This window comes from Syngnathus scovelli, chromosome 1, assembly GCF_024217435.2.
Source record: "Syngnathus scovelli strain Florida chromosome 1, RoL_Ssco_1.2, whole genome shotgun sequence".
Lineage (NCBI taxonomy): Eukaryota > Metazoa > Chordata > Actinopteri > Syngnathiformes > Syngnathidae > Syngnathus > Syngnathus scovelli.
The window spans coordinates 21,508,018-21,527,410 of record NC_090847.1 but is presented as its reverse complement, the minus strand read 5'-3'; the positions used below and the strand labels follow the sequence as shown (position 1 = coordinate 21,527,410).

General features: G+C 40.3%; 1 protein-coding gene across 3 annotated transcripts; it reads left to right on the top strand.

Annotated features, from left to right (window-relative positions):
• Positions 1 to 4,043: 4,043 nt before the first annotated feature.
• Positions 4,044 to 17,347, top strand: tlx2 (T cell leukemia homeobox 2). 3 transcript variants are annotated; one of them, XM_049750048.2, is made up of 5 exons: positions 4,044 to 5,060; positions 11,711 to 11,935; positions 13,388 to 13,625; positions 16,569 to 16,749; positions 16,958 to 17,347. In XM_049750048.2, exons 1-5 carry the CDS (start codon positions 4,532 to 4,534, stop codon positions 16,967 to 16,969), a joined length of 1,185 nt encoding a protein of 394 aa, XP_049606005.1. In that variant the 5' UTR covers positions 4,044 to 4,531; the 3' UTR covers positions 16,970 to 17,347. The 3 variants fall into 3 exon arrangements, with proteins under 3 accessions (XP_049606005.1, XP_049606004.1, XP_049606006.1); XM_049750047.2 differs by lacking the exon at positions 16,958 to 17,347 and having other exon boundaries at positions 16,569 to 16,934; XM_049750049.2 differs by lacking the exons at positions 11,711 to 11,935; positions 16,958 to 17,347 and having other exon boundaries at positions 16,569 to 16,934.
• Positions 17,348 to 19,393: the final 2,046 nt, after the last annotated feature.

The window sequence follows — 19,393 nt, the reverse complement described above, 5'->3', positions numbered from 1 at the left end:
TTTCAGCCAACTTTTTTGAGCATTATTATTAGTATATCAGTTTTCAATTGTGTGTTTTGCATTTTGTGAAATGTATTTGCTGATTAAAATGATGATGATGATGTTTTTCTTACCATGCTTGTTTGTCAGTGTAATATTTGCTATAACTAATGTAAATCATTACCAAATAGCAATAACCAGTTTGGCCTGAGCTTTACCCCCCAAATTTAACTAATATAATTTGCACCCTGTCCTCAGCTCTTGATTGTAATGATAAAACAACAAATGACTTGATTGCCAACAATATAAATCAACGACCTGTTTGCCAATAACAATATTAAGAATACTAAAACATGAGCATGTAGCCTTGAGCTTGTCAGCATAACAAAATGATCCCATCATAATAATCATAATAATAATAACAATGTTGACGATGATGATACTGCTGAACTAAATGACCTCGTTGCTTTGAGTTTGTCAGTGCAAGCAGCAATATGACATCCATCAATCGTCCCCAGCCTGCATTTCACTTCGAGTCCCCCCCCCCCTCATCCCCTCCCTCCTTCCTCTTCCACTCTGGCCACGCAGCTTCGCGTCTGCTCCAAACAGGAGGCGCCAGATTTCTCCCCGGGGGGCGTTGAGGACCCCGCAAATGCACCCTAATGTAATACAACTCTCCACATACAACCTGCATTCATACATGTGAACTAACAGAAATGAGGTCAGTGAGTGTAATAGAGGTTATAGTAATAGAGTATATATAGTAAGCATGTATGTATGTATGTGTGTGTATATGTGTGTATATGTACTATATACGTATACTTGACTAAAAGCAAAATGCACATAGCACTCTAAGTGAGCGCTTTAATCATTTTGCAGCTCTCCCCTTAAATGCACCTTTGCACCTCTCCTATTGTCTTATGTGACGGACAGCTAAATGACAAACACACACTCACGCACACGCACATAGTTGACCTTAAGTTCACAAGTGGACGTCTTTCTCCAGACTAAAAATGTGCTGCATGAGGGTGGGAAGTGTATGTGTGTGTGTGTGTGTGTGTGTGTGTGTGTGTGTGTGTGTGTCTGTCTGTCTGTCTGTCTGTCTGTCTGTCTGTCTGTCTGTCTGTCTGTCTGTCTGTCTGTCTGTCTGTGTGTGTGTGTGTGTGTGTGTGTGTGTGTGTGTGTGTGTGTGTGTGTGTGTGTGCGTGCGTGTTTGTGTGTCAAAAGAAAGTTAGGAAGTGAGAAAAGAATAATACTAAATTATGACATATTTCTCATGAAAAAAAGATTTGATCATTGATTTCAATATTTTTATTTTGGGGGGGATCAAATGGTTTTACTCATTTTCCAAATAAATTTGACTACACGTGCATACCAGTTTAATGTGACAGCTCATTTTGCATGATCCAAACTTATTGCGTGGATTTTCCCACCTGCACTCTGTGACAAATTCTTTTAAAGCCTGCATTGTGGCTGTTTTGGTGATGGACATTATTAAGCACACAAACTGCATTGCCTGCAGGCGATATTCATCACTTACATTCAGCAAAAGTGCTGGCGTGTGTGTGTGTGTGTGTGTGTGTGTGTGTGTGTGTGTGTGTGTGCATGCGCATGTGTGTATGTGCTTGAATCTTAATTGAAGTTTTTCTTTTATTGCATCAATAGTATAATGCATCAACCTGCAACTATAATATCAGTGAAGGTATTAAAAAGCTGTTTTTCAACTGTAGATAATCTGACAAAAAAGTAACACATTTTATTTGTAACCTTTATAATGTATTAGAATGACCTTAACTGGAAAATATATGCTAAAAAAATCACCAGTTTAAAAAAATGATCTATTTGAATGACAACTCATGTGTGACTTTAAATATGATCAGTATAACTGATGTGCTATTTTAATTAGGAAACTCGCCATGTGGGCTGTTACAGGTTGAGAGTGAAGAGTCCCTGCAGTGCACACATCAGCACAAGGCTTAATTATAAATATAGGCTACATTACATCTACTGTTACATATCTGACGGTGTCAATTAAAAGTAAGCATTCGTAAAATTGCTTTTGCACTGAGCTTCCTTGATAGCGTTGTCCCTGCTCGATGAAAAAAAAAAAAAAAGTCTAAGCGCTACTACATCATTTGATGGCTGTAAAGCTCGTGTGGAAACTGCACGAAGAGCTTCAATATATTCCACATGTGCCTTGTTTGTCATGCCGGTCAAATTGTGTTTAGGTTGAAATACGTTTGCATTGAACTCATTTGCAGCATGTAAACAGCCCATCCTCCTCCTTCCCCTCGTCATCATCTTCATCATCGTCGTCATGATCATAACAGTAAGCATCTCAGCCACCAGCGTTATGGATATGGTCCGCCCAGCATGCACACAATTGATTTTTATGCTTCCCCTGCAGCCACCTCTTGCAGCAGAGACATATCTCCATTCGCGCCCAAAGTGAAATAAGTGCGTAATAAAACGCTGATATATTAAATTTGTTTTTTTCCCCGCACCCTACCCACCCGCTGCTCCTTCTCCTTCCTCATAGAGCATGTCGTGCTTTTATTATCATTCATTTTTCATGTTTATTGAATTGAGGCCTGCAAAAGGAGCTGAGGTGCATGGCTATCTATCTATCTATCTATCTATCTATCTATCTATCTATCTATCTATCTATCTATCTATCTATCTATCTATCTATCTATCTATCTATCTATCTATCTATCATCCACCCACCCACCCACCCATCCATCCATCCATCCATCCATCCATCCATCCATCCATCCATCCATCCATGTAAACACTGGAGTTCGTTTCATTGACTGACAGGGTTGACAATTTCCCCGCATAGATGACGTCAGAGGGAAGTTGAAACTAATTGAATAAAGTAATACATTTGTCACAGTTCCTTCTGTTTTGGCGTTTAATCATTTTCTTGGATGGTTTGAAATATATTTGAAATTCAACGTTTCAACAAGAAATATAAAGTAAATGGTTTTTGCTGCAGGAAGCCATCAGGCTAGCGAGGCCACTCTCTGTATAGCTTTAAAACAAGTCAAATATAATTTTGCCCATAACAGTTATGATCATGAAATGGTACAAATAAAATATCAAACTCAATTTTGATATTGCTAGATTGCTATTTGACACAAGCTCATCTGTTAGCCATCTAACTGTCACTTCTCGCCGTCTCGACGTCAGAATTCGCCTCAGCAGTTTGCTGTGGTTTGTTTTTATTTGATGCTTAAATGATTTTTGGAAAATGTTTTTTTTAAAAGTAACTAAAATACACAATTTTGAGTAAACTACACAGCATACATTTTTATTTCATTTTCATATTTTCATATTAATCGAGCATGGTCGACTTCCAAGCATGAGACGTCATGACCTTTCTCCATATTAGAATTTGGCTGGGTCTTGGAATCCATTTTTAAAAGTTGTTTGTAATATGTTTTAAATATATATATCAATAATATGACATTACTTACTGCATAATCGCTGCTTAAAATATTTTTTTCTACAGTTTTTTACTGGTTAAATATCTACTTAAATTTATGAATTTGGCAGACGGATACTTAATTTTCAATTGTAAGTGAATGACGTCACACATGAATGAAAACGAATTTTTGGGCTTTGGTTCAGAATGAGAGTGACTTGCATGATTCACTTTTGCAAAAAGCAGTACTTTTATTTATGACGCCACTATTTTGCGTTTATTATTTATATTCTTATTTGTGAGGTTCAAACTTGAATGCCTGTAAGCCAAAAGTAGCACCTTTGACTGAAAATACTCAAGAGAGAAAAATGGAAAAACGCACTACATCCGATTATACGATTGATTTTTCCTTTCCCTATTTCCTTTGTTTTTTTTACGTAACCCTCGCGGATTCCCAATAAAATTCCTAAAAGGACAAATTGGAGCTTCGTGGCTTCGGGCATCATTTAAAGACACAATCGCTCCAGTTAGCTTTTGAACGCCGGAAAAATTGCTGCCTCTTTAAGAGCACCGAGCACGTCCATTATGGATGAAGAAGAGGAGGAAGAGGAGGCGGAGGAAAGAGGAGGAAGAGGAGGAGGAGGAGGAGGAGGAGGGGGAGGAGGAAGAGGGCTCGGCCGAATGGCAGCTTTTACGCATAGGCTCATCTCACCTGCACTTGAACGCAACACAAGTCGCCCCTCTCGCTCCGCGAGCCTGCAAAGTCAAAGGTTCCCTCAATCCGGTCGGGGTTTTGCTCAGTTTTGACGCGCATGGATCCCCACCAGCAGCATCCCCACCCGTGGGCCCTCGCAGGCTCTCCGGGGGCCCAACGCGCGGATTTGTGTCAGTAAGTGATTTGTCACCCTCGTGCCGGGTACGCGTAAAATGGAATACGCTGTCTCTTAGCCCCTTTGGACGCAAACGATGGCACCATTTGGGTCGTTTTACGCACTGGATCTATTGTTATTATCATCATTGTGGGCCATCATGGATGCTTGAAAGCAAGCAGACTGCAACGAATATAGAGAGAGGACGAGAAAAAAAAAACACTTTTGTGCTTGGTATTAAGATAAGAATAAAACAATGGAGCACACTGGCATTGAGGAGGTGAACCAAACTCACCAGCAGCAACAGCAGCAGCAGCACGAACCCATCAGTTTCGGCATCGACCAGATCCTCAACAGTTCGGAGCAGTCCCAGGGCGGATGCATGCTGCCCAACCGGACCGGAGAGCCCGAGTACGCCGCGCTGGCCGCCGCCTCCAACGCCGTCTACGGCAACGGCTACGGTGGTGTTTACAACCCGGCGTGCTCCATGGGCTTGGCCGGCTCCTACAATGTCAACATGAACATGAACGTCAGTATGAACATGAACGTCAACGTCAACTCGGCGGCGGGGGCGACAGGGGCGGGGGCCGGCGGGGTGATCCGGGTGCCGGCGCACAGGCCCATGCCGCCGCCACCGCCCCCGCCGCCCAACTCGGCTGCCGGCGGAGCCCACCAGACACCGCCCGGCCTCGGCCCGGTGCCCGGCATGGGGCCCATGGGTAATACCAATTTTACCTTCCCCTGGATGGAAAACAGTAGGAGGTTTGCCAAGGACAGACTAACAGGTAAATTACTTTCAAAATTATTTCTGTGCAACGATATGATCGTAAAATGTGCGTTTACGTAATCATTTTTTTACACAAATTTTGCATGTAAAAAAAACAACAAGCAAAACTCAAAAGGAAGTTTTTAAAATGATGTTTCAGGTGGTTAAAAGACCCAAATTACAAACAAAAGTGTTCTCAAAAAGCTTGCGTCGTGTTTTCCGAAAAGGCGCATTCTGCAAACCCCAAGAGAAATGTTTAAAATAAAACCCATATTTATGCATAGAAAATATTTCCCAAAAATGCTCATAAAATATATATGTAAAAAGGCACCATCATTTTGCACTAGTTTAGCAAAATGTAACGAGGTAATAACCAAAAAAGTGGTTCAAGGGCCCCAAATGCTCATGAAATGTCTTCTTCATATTTTTAGTATGGCCCTCAATAACAATAAACATCGCATGTGTCACCATGTGTATATTGTATATATTTTTCAGCGTCATAAAAGTGCATCTGTTCATATTTGAGGCCTTGTATTATTTAAAACAATACAAACATCTTCAAATTAGTATCCAGTTGGCAACTGATGTCAACATCACACTCACGTCTTACTTTTTACAAAATTGAGAGCAGCATTGCAAACAAAAGATTTGCAAAAGCAAAACAATTCCTAAATCTATTTTAATTACAAAATAAAAGTAAGCACATTTTATTGTATACAGTACTTCATTTTTAAAATTCTTGCATGAAAATCCAAAGCCTCAAAAACACTGTCCCACTATAAAAACATATTTTGATACAAAAAGAAGCCAATTATCATATTTGTCACAATTATGAATCATTTTCATTCTTGAACATAAATCATATCAATTGCTTTTCGACTATAGAGGCCCATTCCTACATGATACTTTGATTACACTTTGCATACATTATTTAGTCATATTCTAATCAAGCTGGGGCTGAGTCAGACCGTTTTCTTATACATTAAAAAACATATTTAATAGAGTGTGTAATGTTGGGGGAAAAAATATCATTCATATTTTGAAGGTTTTTAAATGATGCTATTAATTAGTCCAGTGTGCATGCGTGCATGTGTGTGCCACATGATCCCACGGTTATGAAGATGAAAAAGCCCCCCCCCACCGCCTTCTATTAAATATTGACCATTCCGTTCATTCGATGTGATGAATTATTAATCTAGAGGGATGAGGGGTTGTCAAATGGCTCCACTCGTGTAAAGACTCACTGATGAGCTCTCCTTTTAATTCCTCCATTTTGTCGCTGCAATCATGACGTAGGCCGCCCTATTGATCAGAAAATGGCGTCCAATTAAAAAGATGATTCTTTGTGTAAAGGTGGGGGGTGCAGAAATGCATGATTTGGTCTGGGCTAATTTAATTTCCATCACGCGTGACGTATTTTCATATAAAGTGCTCGATAAATAAGACTTTATTGTTGACTTTTTAATGTTGAAGCAATTTGTCATTTCTTTTTAAACAAACACACTGGTAAGGTGTTTTTTGTTTGCGATGCAGATCAAATGGGTTAGACCAGACATTTGCTTGCATTTTTAAGACACAAAGACATTTTTTTAAATATAAAACAGAGTGGTAAGATGTTTTAAGGTTAATTAGTGATAAAAGTATGAGTTTGGCTTCTGCAGACGTATAGCAATGAAAAAATGATTTTTAATTTCACGTTTTAGTATACAGATTTTTTTTCCTTTTTACACTTAAAAAAACGTTTCATCTTCGTATTCCTATGTTGATTATTCCATTAATTTTTTTGATAACACGCAAGGCTTTTTTAAAAGCCATCAATTACGTACAAAATATTAGAAACAATGCCGAAATTGAGACGCATTTCACTTTTGTTGGGTAAGTTTTGTTAAATGCTTTTAATGTATAGTATCTTTTTTTTTTTTTTTTTTACAGTACTAAAAAGATTATGCCACGTATTTATAACACAACACAAATATGTACAGATGCATTTCCCATCCCCCTTGAACGCTCTTTTCCTCGCTGGTCCCATGCCATGCTGTCCAAGCAAGACTCGTCATCATAATATGACAAGCGACAATAAACAGAGCAGCCATCACGTCCACTTTCCTCGCCATAAATTAAAGAAGAAGAAGAAGCAGCCTCCTTCTGCCTTGCGTTTCGCGCCTGAACGCCGCACGGTAATAAATAGCACTGTATGTTCATGTTCTATTTCAATATCCCCGTTAGAATCCTTCACGGATTTATTTATTAGATTGCCGGAGAAAAGGTAATATCCGCAGTGGGGGTGGTTGGGGGTGGGGTGACTTTGTCACCGCCAAGTGTTATTAAGTACGCCGCACACACGCGCGCATGCTTTTATTATATACGCCACATTCATATTCTCTGTGGCGGCGTTTTGCTTTTGGTGAAATTGGGTTAGGGTCTCCCCCGCCCCCTGAAAAAAATGCACGTTTTATCTAACTGGAAGAACAAGACTTTTTCCCCCTTTTTTGGTGGCTTGCATTTATCGGCAGGGAAATTCATTCACATTATATACAGTCCACTTGGAGTGTGTAAGCGCAGCGTATGTTTAAAGAGTCATAAATTGCCTATTGATTACATGGTAGTTTTTACTGTATGCTGCGTGAGTGCTTCAGTGGTGCAGATAATATTTCAGAGGGTGCAAAAAACGAATTCAGCAATATGTGAAATCTGGTATGACTGTGTGTGCCAAAAAGTGAATTAGTTGAATTTTGAATTTTTATATTTGGCTGAAAATGACTAAAAATGTACTGTTTACTTGCAATACCATGGTAGTTTTGATTATTATTTTTTGTAGCATGACCAAAACATCTTTTAAAAACTGGGATAAACAGATGTATTTGATGAAAAACAGGGTTGGCGGAAAAAAAAAAATTGGGGGGGAAAAATCTGCAAATAAAGGGTAATCATCGGGTGCGGATGTGGATTCATTTTCAGCCCAATATAATACAACTGAAATTTGCCAACTCCAAACCTCCAGATTTATACCAAATCTATACCAACGCTTTCAATGTTGTTTTTCTCCATCTTCTTAACGTTTTCTTAACGCATTCACAACTAGAAAAGTTAAGGACGTAATTTTTTTTTTTTTGTATGTTTTGGACTCCACATTGATTCTAGTACAAGGAAATAAAAAAATAAAAAATAGGCAGTGCAGGAACAAAATGTTTTTGAGGGTCCGGCACGCAAAAAATAAAAAAAGTATTTCTTTGAGAATGTAAAAACTGCTAAAAACATAGTGCCATGAGCGAGTGGCAATACTTTCATTGTTGCTTGGAAGGTTGGCATTGAGCTACAATTTAAACACTGGGACGATTATGTTTTACATGTAAAACGATGAACGATGCATTTATCTGCATGGCTGTATTTAAATTTCAGTTGTCCATTCATTCTTTTCCAGCAGCGAATCGAATGATCCTCTTTACGCAGATGGCCCAAAATAGCATCTAATGTGAAGCATTATGTAGCCAGATGCTTGTGAGCACCAACAGACCTACAAAGTCAGACATCAACCTTGAAGGCCTCAAAAATAATACCATCAAAACAAAATATACAATGGACTCAAATGGTCATATAGACTTAGACTTAGACTTAGACTCAACTTTATTAATCCCTTGGGATTACTCCTTCAGGGAAATTCTGTGTCCAGTAGCAGTAAAATACAAGATACACAAGAAAAACACAAGAGATCAAGATATACAGAAGATGCCGAAATACACACAGTGCAAGAGATAGCAATGAAATGTGAAAGAGGCCAAAAGATAAACTAGGCAAGAAAATCGAGGGAGGTAAAAACACTACACAGTAGTTGCCATAATATTGCGCATTGTATATTGACGTGAAGAATGTGTACAGTTATGTCCCTGTTCATGTCCATGTCACCTCCTCCCCAGTGAGGAGTTGAATAGCTTGATGGCTTGGGGGACAAAGGAGTTCTTCAGTCTGCTTGTCCTACAATTGGGGAGGAGCAGTCTCCCACTGATCCGGCTCCTCCGATTAGTGATGACAGAGTGCAGAGGGTGACTGACATTGCCTATAATGTCCAACAGTTTTTTCAGTGTCCTTGCCTCTGCCACCGTCTCCAAAGAGTCCAGCTTCTTGCCGATCAGAGAGCCGGCTCGCCTGACCAGTTTGTCCAGTCTGGAGGTGTCCTTCTTGGATGTGCTGCTGCCCCAGCACACCACGGTGTAAAACAGGACACTGGCAACCACGGACTGGTAGAACATATGTAATGGAACATCCTTGGAACACTCCATAATGACCAATCTGGGGTTCCAACAATATTTTTGAGCCAAACAACTATACAGAAAACAATACTGAAATACTCAGATCTTTGTATATGGGCAGCCTGGCACACTCTGAACTAGTGGCCAGCCAATTACATGGTACTCATAGACAAACAATCATCCACACTCACAGTCATACCTACGGGCAATTTGGAGTGCTCAATTGTCAGGTTTGTAAAGAGCGGTAATGACTAACAGATCCCTAATGCAGCACTGCATCACTTTGGACTTGAGATCAGCGCAGCTTTTCGGTATTATAAAGATTAGGCATTGAATCTCAGTTTGCCAATTATGAGCGAGAGAAAACGTCAGCCTGTTGTAAGTTGTTTGCGCACCAGAAACTCAGCCTGAGTATGTGTGGTATAAACACAGTACCGTAAAAACCCGTGAATAATATGCAATTTTTTTTTTTTTAAGTGTAAAAAAATAAATAAATAAATAAATAAATGAAATCCAGAAGGAGTATTGCACAAGGGTCCAGCAAATGTTACCAATGTTAAAATGTGGCTTAAAACACCAAAATAGGTCATGGGTGAGCTTCTTTAGGCAGCATTAAGGGGTTTCAAACTAATGATAAAAATCCCACCCACGTCATGCCCTGAAGAAATCTTTTAGCGGGGGATACGATTACCATTCTCACAATTACGGCCCGTGAAACCTGATGATGTTCATATTAAAAAAAAAAAAAAAAAAAGGGTAGGCGATTAGGGAGCATCATTACAAAGTAATATGCGCCTAAATGCGCTTGTCATACTCACAACAACGTTCACATTGCAGCAATCTGTTTTGAAATCACAAAAATCAGGAGAGCCTCGAACAGCCCGTGCTGTTGCCAAATAGCATCAGCGACCTCAGGGGACGCCCAAACAGATGTTTATTTGGGTTCCTGGTGAGATTTTCTTTTTAGATGGCCAAACAGAAGGAAAGAAAAAACAAATTAGCAGATTTTTTCAGGTTCTATTGCGCTCAATCACAATCAGAGTGTGGCTGGTTGGTTGATCGGGCAAGTGGATCTATGGCCTAAAACGATCCCCTTACACACGTATTGATTGTGTGTTTATCCCACGCCTGACAAAATAGACAGGATTCATAGATATTTTATGATGCACATGATGTGGTTATTAATACTTGGACAGTGAAAATGAGCCAAGCAAGCAGGCAGGAAGGAAGGAAGGAAGGAAGGAAGGAAGGCCAATATGACAAGCTTTCCTATTTGAAGAAAAATATGACAGTAAAATGAGTTAAATTCTCATAGATTTTTTTTTGTGTTGGTTTGAGAAACATTGTTTACCTGTAAAGTTTGATGCAAACAGTAAAAAAAATACACTGAAATGCTTGGATTATTATTACTATATTATTGACGGATCTCATGGAGGATTAACACATTTTAAATCAATCAAAGACTGCATGATATATTTCTTAACTATATTATTTCTGAATTCAAAATCAGGATTTGCATCATTTGGCAGTACACCAAGTAAGAATCGAAAAAACTTGACCGTAGCAAATTTTACATAAATCTGGGAGGGGGCAACATTTTGGTTAGGCAATTTTAAAATGTATTGTAATCTAGATTATAGCAAAGTTTATTAGGGCTATTTTCTTCAGATTTCAAATGAAACTCAATCCACATTTTCATCTTTTGGACATTTCAAGTAATTGGTAAGGGGTGCACATTTTTTGGTTGATTTATATTTTATTTGACAATTAGACTACTTTTTTTTTTAGATATGTTAAGTGTTTTTTTTTATTAAAGTTGATACACATTTTATGAATTAGATGCTACAAACAGGGTAGTGTGTATCAAAATTGAGCCTTTGGGGTTTTTTGCGTAAATTTGAGAGGTATAAAAAATTGGTTGTAGCAGTTTTAAACTACATGATGATTTACAACTTTGGATCCTACCAATCTGCAGTGGGTGCGAAAATTCGGTTCTGGCAGTCTTATCTTATATTTTTGCAACATATTTTTACGGTTTTTAATTACAATCAGTACCCAGTTTCATGGTTTGGACCCAACTCTATATTTTGCTGAATAATTGTCAACCCCATTTATGTTTAAGGTTGTTTTCTTAACCTGCTTTTATCATATAAATCTTTTATGATGATGTTTAGTCATTTAACACACACACACACGCAAACATTGTGTTGATGCTGATTGGCTGCTTTGGTTGATCATCCACAGGAACGCTATGTCACTTGTATACGTCACATGTTTAAAATTTAAAGTGTAAATGTCAGTCAAGAAGCCGTTGATCATTCAGGCTTCTCCCTTGTGATTCGCCACCCGGGGGCTGCCTATGGCCAAAGGCAGGCTGCTGTGCTCCAGATGCGGGACCTTACTTTGTCTCCCTTTCCTTTAGGGGAGCAGGCAGAGGAGAGCCGAGCACGAGAGGCCGCGGGGGGGCCGGGAAACGGGGCTGCAGCGGCCGGGCCCCTCTGCCCTCTCCCCAAGGGGGACATCGGCAGGGTCCCTGTCTGGAGCACGGTGGAGACCTTAGCTAAATGCTATTACCCAGAGCTCGCTCACCTGCGAGACGGCAATGGCCTCCTTGCAGACTATTCTTTCCCAAAGGGGGCTTGCCCAGGTGAGTTACCATCTCGCCTGACTGCACAACAAATGGCTCAGCCCTCTTCTGCCATACACATCATGAAAAAGGCTAGAAAAAAAAAAAAAAAAAAATTAAACTGTATTTTATTTAATTATATCACAATTTAAATAGGCGGCGCAATCTTGGAAAACAATAAAAAACGAAAAAACAAACAGCAATTAAAAGGCATTCAATGTCATGTACTGATAATACTGAAATAATATAAACACTCACTCTTATACACAACCTATTGACTTTAGAGATCAATGTTTAATCACGTCAACATGATCAAAACTTGACAATATAATTGATAAAAATACTAGCAACCACACGCAAGAAGGCACGTAGATGGCGCACCCCTCTCAATCTGATAAGAAATATAACCAAAAAGAAAAAAAAATAGAATAGTAACAGCGTGATAAAAATAAAAACACGATCAAAATATAATCCCCATAAAAACAATAGAAGCAACCACAAGCTAGATGGTGCACCCCCCATGTACTTGTATACAACCTAAAAACCAACAACCATTTAAAGGCAACACGTGATTTAAAAAAACATATATATATATATCAAGGTAACCGTATTTATGGCTACACTAATTAACACATCAAACAAGGAGCATGACTGCTCTCCTGTGCACAGCCTTGACAAAAAGGCCCATTTAAAAGGCATTATTTAATCAGGTAAATTTGATAGAGCTAGATGGCGCACCCCTCTCCCACATACTCAACCTAATAAAAAGACACTGCAAGTGTGTACTTGGTCGACCAGATATTGTATAGCATTACACTTTGCGCACCACAGTTAGTTTGGGCATCCTTGATGCAGTTGATATTAGATCATATTGATATGAGATCATATCATGCCAAAAATTAGGGATGGACTATTTGACTACATTTTCATGATCAACTAAAGAGAAAATGAAAATTTTTAGATAATGATTTTTAAATTATAAAGTTCATGAGATAACAGAAGCTTTTTTGTGAACGGAAATGTTTTTGTTTTGTTTTTTTACAGGACAGCTGTTTCCGTACTACAATTTTTCCTTTGGAGAAATGTAACTTTATTGATTTACGGACAATTGTAATCACAATCGTCCTCCTCAACTGGCAGCTTCTGGGCCTTCGCTTAGAGGCCCGGAATACACCACCACAAAATTGGCAATCATTTCATCCAGCTAAAGACTGAAAAGAAAACCAAATCTCCAGGGAAATCTTTTCGTTCTGAGTTTTGATGGTAATAACTGATGGGGCACATCTATCACCAGAAGCTAGCAAAAGTAGAGTCTTTCATAAGTTTTAGCCAAGCAAGATCCCAGTCATAACATGTCTAAGACGTTAAGTCATGTGACCCATCTCTGTCCATCCATTTAATGATTGGTCATTTCTGCTTTTCCGATGACTACTACAACAAAAATGCCCATTCCAGTGTTTCTAAATTTTCTAGCTGCCCTGTCGCCCTTCTCCGTGACCCGTCGCATCGGCCACCCGTACCAGAACCGCACGCCACCCAAGAGGAAAAAGCCCCGCACGTCCTTCAGCCGGGTACAAATCTGCGAGCTGGAGAAACGCTTCCACCGGCAGAAGTACCTGGCGTCGGCCGAACGCGCCACCCTGGCCAAGGCACTCAAGATGACGGACGCTCAAGTCAAGACGTGGTTTCAGAACAGGCGGACAAAATGGCGGTAAGTCTCTACGCTGCTGAGCGCATACAAGACGCAAGCGTTGCCAAAATCTTGCCGTGACCAAATGGTTGAAGGAAATTGCTGTTTCAAACGTTCTATTCCTTTTCAAATGAGTAAAATTCCGAGACTAAAAATGGAAGAAATTCAATTCACAGCTTAAACTTTGTCATGTTCAAAATGGTTGACCATTGAGAGCTCATTGAAAACTGAAAGAATCTGCATTACCGCACTTCATGCTGTTGGATGGTCTCTTGATGACTGGCAGTCTAATAAGTTTGTTAAGCACTCTAGATAATTAGAACCCATGAAAGGTGATCCATCAAAACAGCATGTGCACTTTTATCCAGTCCTAAATGGACACTCTGTTTTGCCCTCAAATCCAAAGTAGCTTCTGATGTTGCACAAAATGGCCGTCGCGGTTTAAGCGTCGGAGGCGCCTCGCGACACGGCGTGCGCCTTTTTATTTTGCTTAGCTGGGTGGGCGGCGGAGGCCAGTTCACTTGACCAAGCACAATTACCGGAGCCTCCTAAAAGGCCTTTTAGAGAATTGCTGCCCGCAGCAATACTCAAAGCCTCTCACCGGAGACACGTGCATTCCCTGTACTTCATTCTTGCCGCTGTTTGCAATCGTTTGGAGGTGAACGTGTGATAAATCCAATTACCCCGTGCCCTTAAAGTGACAGCACCTTTTAAAAGCTTATTTGAAGCCACATGGCGTTGGGACAAAAATTCTCATTTTTGTTTTGGTTGTCAAGTCAGCAAAGAAGAAAGCTGTTTACAGCGCAATACTGTCACTTATATAATACGTGTTTTATAGGTATCGGGAAATATTTTCCAAAAATTGAAGAACAAATAAACAAGCTGTGAATGAGAGTATGCGGGTATATCAGCTTGGACTGTTGCCGTACTTGATGGCTATACATAACGTGGTTAACTGATGTTTTTTTTATGATTTTGCTGTGTTTTTACTCCACAATGTTTACTGTGATCTTGTTAATCACTCCGTATTAAAAAAAAAAAAATACTAAAACTAATACAAACTATACTAAAACAAAGCACCCCCACAAATAAATACAGCTAATAAAAACTAGGGATGTTTGATACCATATTTTTCAGACCGAGAGCAGTACGAGTATTCACTCGGAGTACTCAGATATTGACTACCGATAACGCTATCACTTTTAATATCAAATTAATTTGACACAATGACAAAAATTTGTCAACAGGGATATTTCCAATGCAGATTACTTCACTAACTTGGCAACGTATATCATAGCGCCAATGACAGCAGAGGATGACTTACTCTCATTTTTTTTGGCCTAAAGTCTCAGCTGTAGTATTCTATGAGTACCCTAAAATAAGGCTGGTATTGGCCGTTGGCATCAAGTACTCGCCAGTCCCTAATAAAACCAAATCCAAAATGACAGTCTAAGTACGAATCAAAACTAACTGAATTTGAAAAATATCCCCTCCCCCAAATATACAATAAAAGATTACAAAACTGTAATGTCATCTCAAAGCACTACTCTACTGTATGCACTATTTAGTGTTTTTATTAGCATGCGCTTGGCAAAATTCATTTGTGCAAGTAATTATAATCAAACCCCTTTGCTCTCAAATTGGTCATGAGTTATTGAATATTAAAAACAAAAAAGGGAATGCTGAACTCTAGTGACCCTATACAGCAAAAGTCAGTTTCAATGCCTAAAACTAAAATGAGCATGAACAAAATGGCGTGTCACAACGAATAAGCGCCCAGGCCTTAACCCACTTCCTCGTTTGACCAAGATTGATACCGCCGTGGTGGTGGCAGTGAGCACCTGCTAGCCTCAACATGAGGGATGCGCTTGCGTGACGAGCACGCTAACTAACAAGATGGTGATCGAATCAGCAAGCAGCCAACCACATTATGGTAATGCTGTTAGCAATAACACGTGGCTAATGGCCGCAGCTTGCTGCGAGCGCCTGCGTGAGGGCCCTACCTGCCCTAATCATTTTCTTCTTCTTGCTATTGGCACAGAATTTCATGCCAGCCCGGTTATTGATTTTTGATATGAATGTTGACCAAACCATACTATAGACTCAGGGTGCACTACTCACTTGACATCAGTAGAGGCGCTGTTGAGTCAATCTTAACTATTTTGCGGGCTAAAGAAGATGTTTGGGAAGTTGAGCTTCCAAAAAACACATGAAATTTACTAATAACGTAAAAAATAAACACTTCACCCTTTAATGATGAAAACAGCAATCCACAATGTGAATAACTTTCCCATCAATAAAAGTATGCTTGCTTGAAATATTATACAATATTACAATTTCTAACACAAGGGGAGTGAATAGAATAAAAAGGATGATTCAATGTGCCATCAAGTTTATTTATTATGAATGTATTAATCACCTTTTTTTATGGAAATCTCATAATGCTGCGCAGGCACAACACGCAAGTTAAAACCACGCAAGTTGAATCCATGTGCTGCTGTTTTGGTTAGCAACCAACACATTCTGCAGTTCAGTCTTTTGTCTCAAGCTGCTCTTGGGCAGCATCCGAGTGTCATGGGTGATTGCAGCTCCTCCCGACACGTCTTACAGGATGCGCCTCTCTATGTTAACACGTGTAACGCAGAGTCGCCCACCTGCCTGCCCGCCAGTCACGTTCCCTCCTCACTAACACGTCACTCATCCAGATCAGCTGTCATCTCACCCCTGAATCCCCCCGACACAGGTGGCGAGGAAATAAAAATGCTAATGTGCAGCTTTGTCGCGTCAACCACCAAACAATACTTTTCATGTCAACATGGCTAACAGTCATTTCGATTTACACCAGTTGTCTGCTCTTTGATTATGTACACCTAACTAATGGTATCTTTGGTGTCACCCAGTACTGTACTACTACCAACATAAAATGCTAAAATCCTGCCTGTCTGGTCTTTCGTACCCAACCAGGAGACAGACGGCGGAGGAACGGGAGGCCGAGAGGCAGCAGGCCAACCGGCTGATGCTTCAGCTCCAGCAGGAAGCCTTCCAGAAGACCCTGAGCCAGCCCCTGCAGCCCGATCCGCTCTGCCTGCACAACTCTTCCCTATACGCCTTGCAGAACCTGCAGCCCTGGGCGGATGACAATAAGGTGACGTCCGTCACCTCCGTGGCATCTGTCGTGTGAATGTGTGCGCACGCGAGTGTGTCTGGGTAGGGATTCTACGACTCACGACTGACAAAGAGTTCAGGATATTGGGCTTTTCAGTAATGGCCTTTATATATTCCTAACTTTTTGTGAGTAGTCTATGTGTTGAGTCGTTTTCCTGCCTTACACCACATTTCCGCTTTCCCTTCAGCTGACGGTCTAAAAAGGCAGGAGGGACCCCCTAACTAATGGACACCTGTGTACATGCCCACCTATCAAGACTGACCCCCCCACCCCTCACCCCTCGTTCTATGTTCCCTTTTTACCGCTGGAACCTTCAAGAGGATGCAGAGACTTGTCTGACCATGTCTGCAAAAAAAACAAAAAAAACAACACCAACTCAAAAAACACCTGGATTCTCCCTTTGACTTTGTACAATGTAGTAATAAAAGAAAATGCATGTTTGAAATCCTTTTCTGTATGCGCTGGCTGGGAGTTCTGCTGATTAGCAGTGCCCCTAATGGACATGGACTTTCTCATGACGGTCCATTTAAAAATAGTGTTTTATATTAAATGATATTGTGACTTTTTTTTGAAATGATGAGAACGTTTCTTGCTTTTCTTGTCTCATTGTATTATGGATCCGAGCCTTATTATAATCGAAAAAGCACTTCAACAAAACAACTGTAGCTGAACAAAGTGTTAGACGACATGAATATAAATCAAACAGAAAACCACAAAATTTAACATAATTCTAAAAAATACATAAGTAAGATTAGAGATTATGATTTGAGAAAACACTCAAATAAGGGCTCAAGTACCATGCTGTGTGGAACACCAAGAAAGGGTTTTAAATCTGGTTTTCAAAATGGAAAGCAAAAGAACTCGTGTAATTTTTACTGGAAGGTCTTCCACTTGGACTTTTTATCTTCAGGAGCGGCTTGTCAGATCACCTACAGTGTAGCTCAAAAGGGTCAAATCCAAAGATTGAGGGATTGGTTTTTGGATGACTCTTATTATTAGCCTTCTGTTGTCGTTAAGGTGACCGAGGGGGAGACAGCAAGCAGCCATAAACATTCCGTTATCAGACGATCCATCCTATCAGACAAATGTTTTTTCAGACAAGTCATAACAAAAGATTAGTAATCTGGAAGGTGCAGTAAACACCTCATTCAGGTTCCTTGCTCGTAAATGAGCTTCCGCTCTTGTGACATCACGCCAAACGGTCATGCCTTTGCCTCTTCTTCACCCAAAAAATAATCAAATAGCTTTCTTGTTTATCTTAGCAGATGAGCATTTTCTAACGGCAAATAAATTGCTATAGCTTTTATATATAAATTGCTATATCTTTTTGATGATATATACGTAAAAATAAATTGGGGTGGGGGGGGGGGGGGGGACATCAAGGGGAAAAAAAAGTCAACCTCACAAGACTAAATGACACACTAAAGCTTTCCCAATAAATGTCTAGTAGGTTTGGAAAAGACGTCAACGTTTATCCATCAGCTGGCTTCTTGCTGCTGCGGAAAGGCCGAAGAAGTGCTCACCACCTGTCTAGAACGGCAGCCATCCCCGAAAACCCCCGTGCGGCGCTGGGCCCGGCGTTCCATCGTTATTTTGGGCGTCTCGCTCGGTCGGGATCCTGTCAGCAGAGGCCCGGTCTCCAGGTGACGCCTCCCTCTGCCCCCATTTCCTCTGCTGCTTTCATCCGCCTGTCTCGGCCGCCTTGGAAGACGTGACTTGGCTCAATTTGGAAAAATTCCTACCTTGGCTGTTTTCATAAGACTGCATTGTATTTTACTGCAGGTGCTTAAAGTTTTTTTTTTTTTTTAATCCTTCGTCGTGGCGCTCTCACCCCCCCCCTGTCTTCTTTATGAACAAACAGTCAAGCCCCAGCCTCGTATCAGACTTCCTATCTTGTTATTGCGGGACAACCGGACAACTGTTTCGGAACAGACCGTGTGTCACGCTCGGTCTGCGGCCGTCACTTGTCGCCATTTTTTGGAGACGTTTAACTCTTAATCAGGCAGGCCATTGAAGAGGCCACGGTTGACTTCGCAGAGCTCAGAGGGGACGCAGACAGCCTGACTGTAAACACTGATGCAAGCTGCCGGTATTGAATATTTAAGTAAGCACAGACTCTCTGGGAGAAGGCTTAACCAAACATTTTTAGCCATCCACCCAGATGGCCTATCATATCGGGCCAATATTGACCTGAAACCTATTTGTACCGGCTAATAAAATTACTGTACCAATGTTTTTTTTTTTTTCTTTAACTTAGTTGAATGCACAGAAAATGATTTAAAAATGATTTGCAAACTCAGTCTCACAATTGACATAATAAATAACTGTGACCTTGTGTTGAATCTTCCAATCCAAATGTTTATTCATAATCAACTTAGTCATGCAAGCCAATATTTATTTAATTCAAATGACAATTCAGCTACATGATGCTCATGTTTGTTTGTTGTTGCTTTTTTGCTAAATTAAGACTTATTTACATAACAAAGCCAAACAAGAAATCACCCTCGGCGTAACTGTTTATCCCTTTATAATCCACATGTAAAATTCTGGATTAGGTGTTGCTCCCAGTGCAACATTTGCTACTTCACAGACAATGCAGAGCTTCATCAGGCTGTCTAAATAA

What these genes read in the sequence shown, in the direction of transcription:
- tlx2 (XM_049750047.2), top strand. Translation starts at nt 4,532, where the DNA reads ATGGAGCACACTGGCATTGAGGAGGTGAACCAAACTCACCAGCAGCAA. An exon ending in TGCCAAGGACAGACTAACAG is followed by an intron (nt 5,061 to 11,710) that starts GTAAATTACTTT and finishes CCTTTCCTTTAG; the next exon opens with GGGAGCAGGCAGAGGAGAGC. An exon ending in AACAGGCGGACAAAATGGCG is followed by an intron (nt 13,626 to 16,568) that starts GTAAGTCTCTAC and finishes GTACCCAACCAG; the next exon opens with GAGACAGACGGCGGAGGAAC.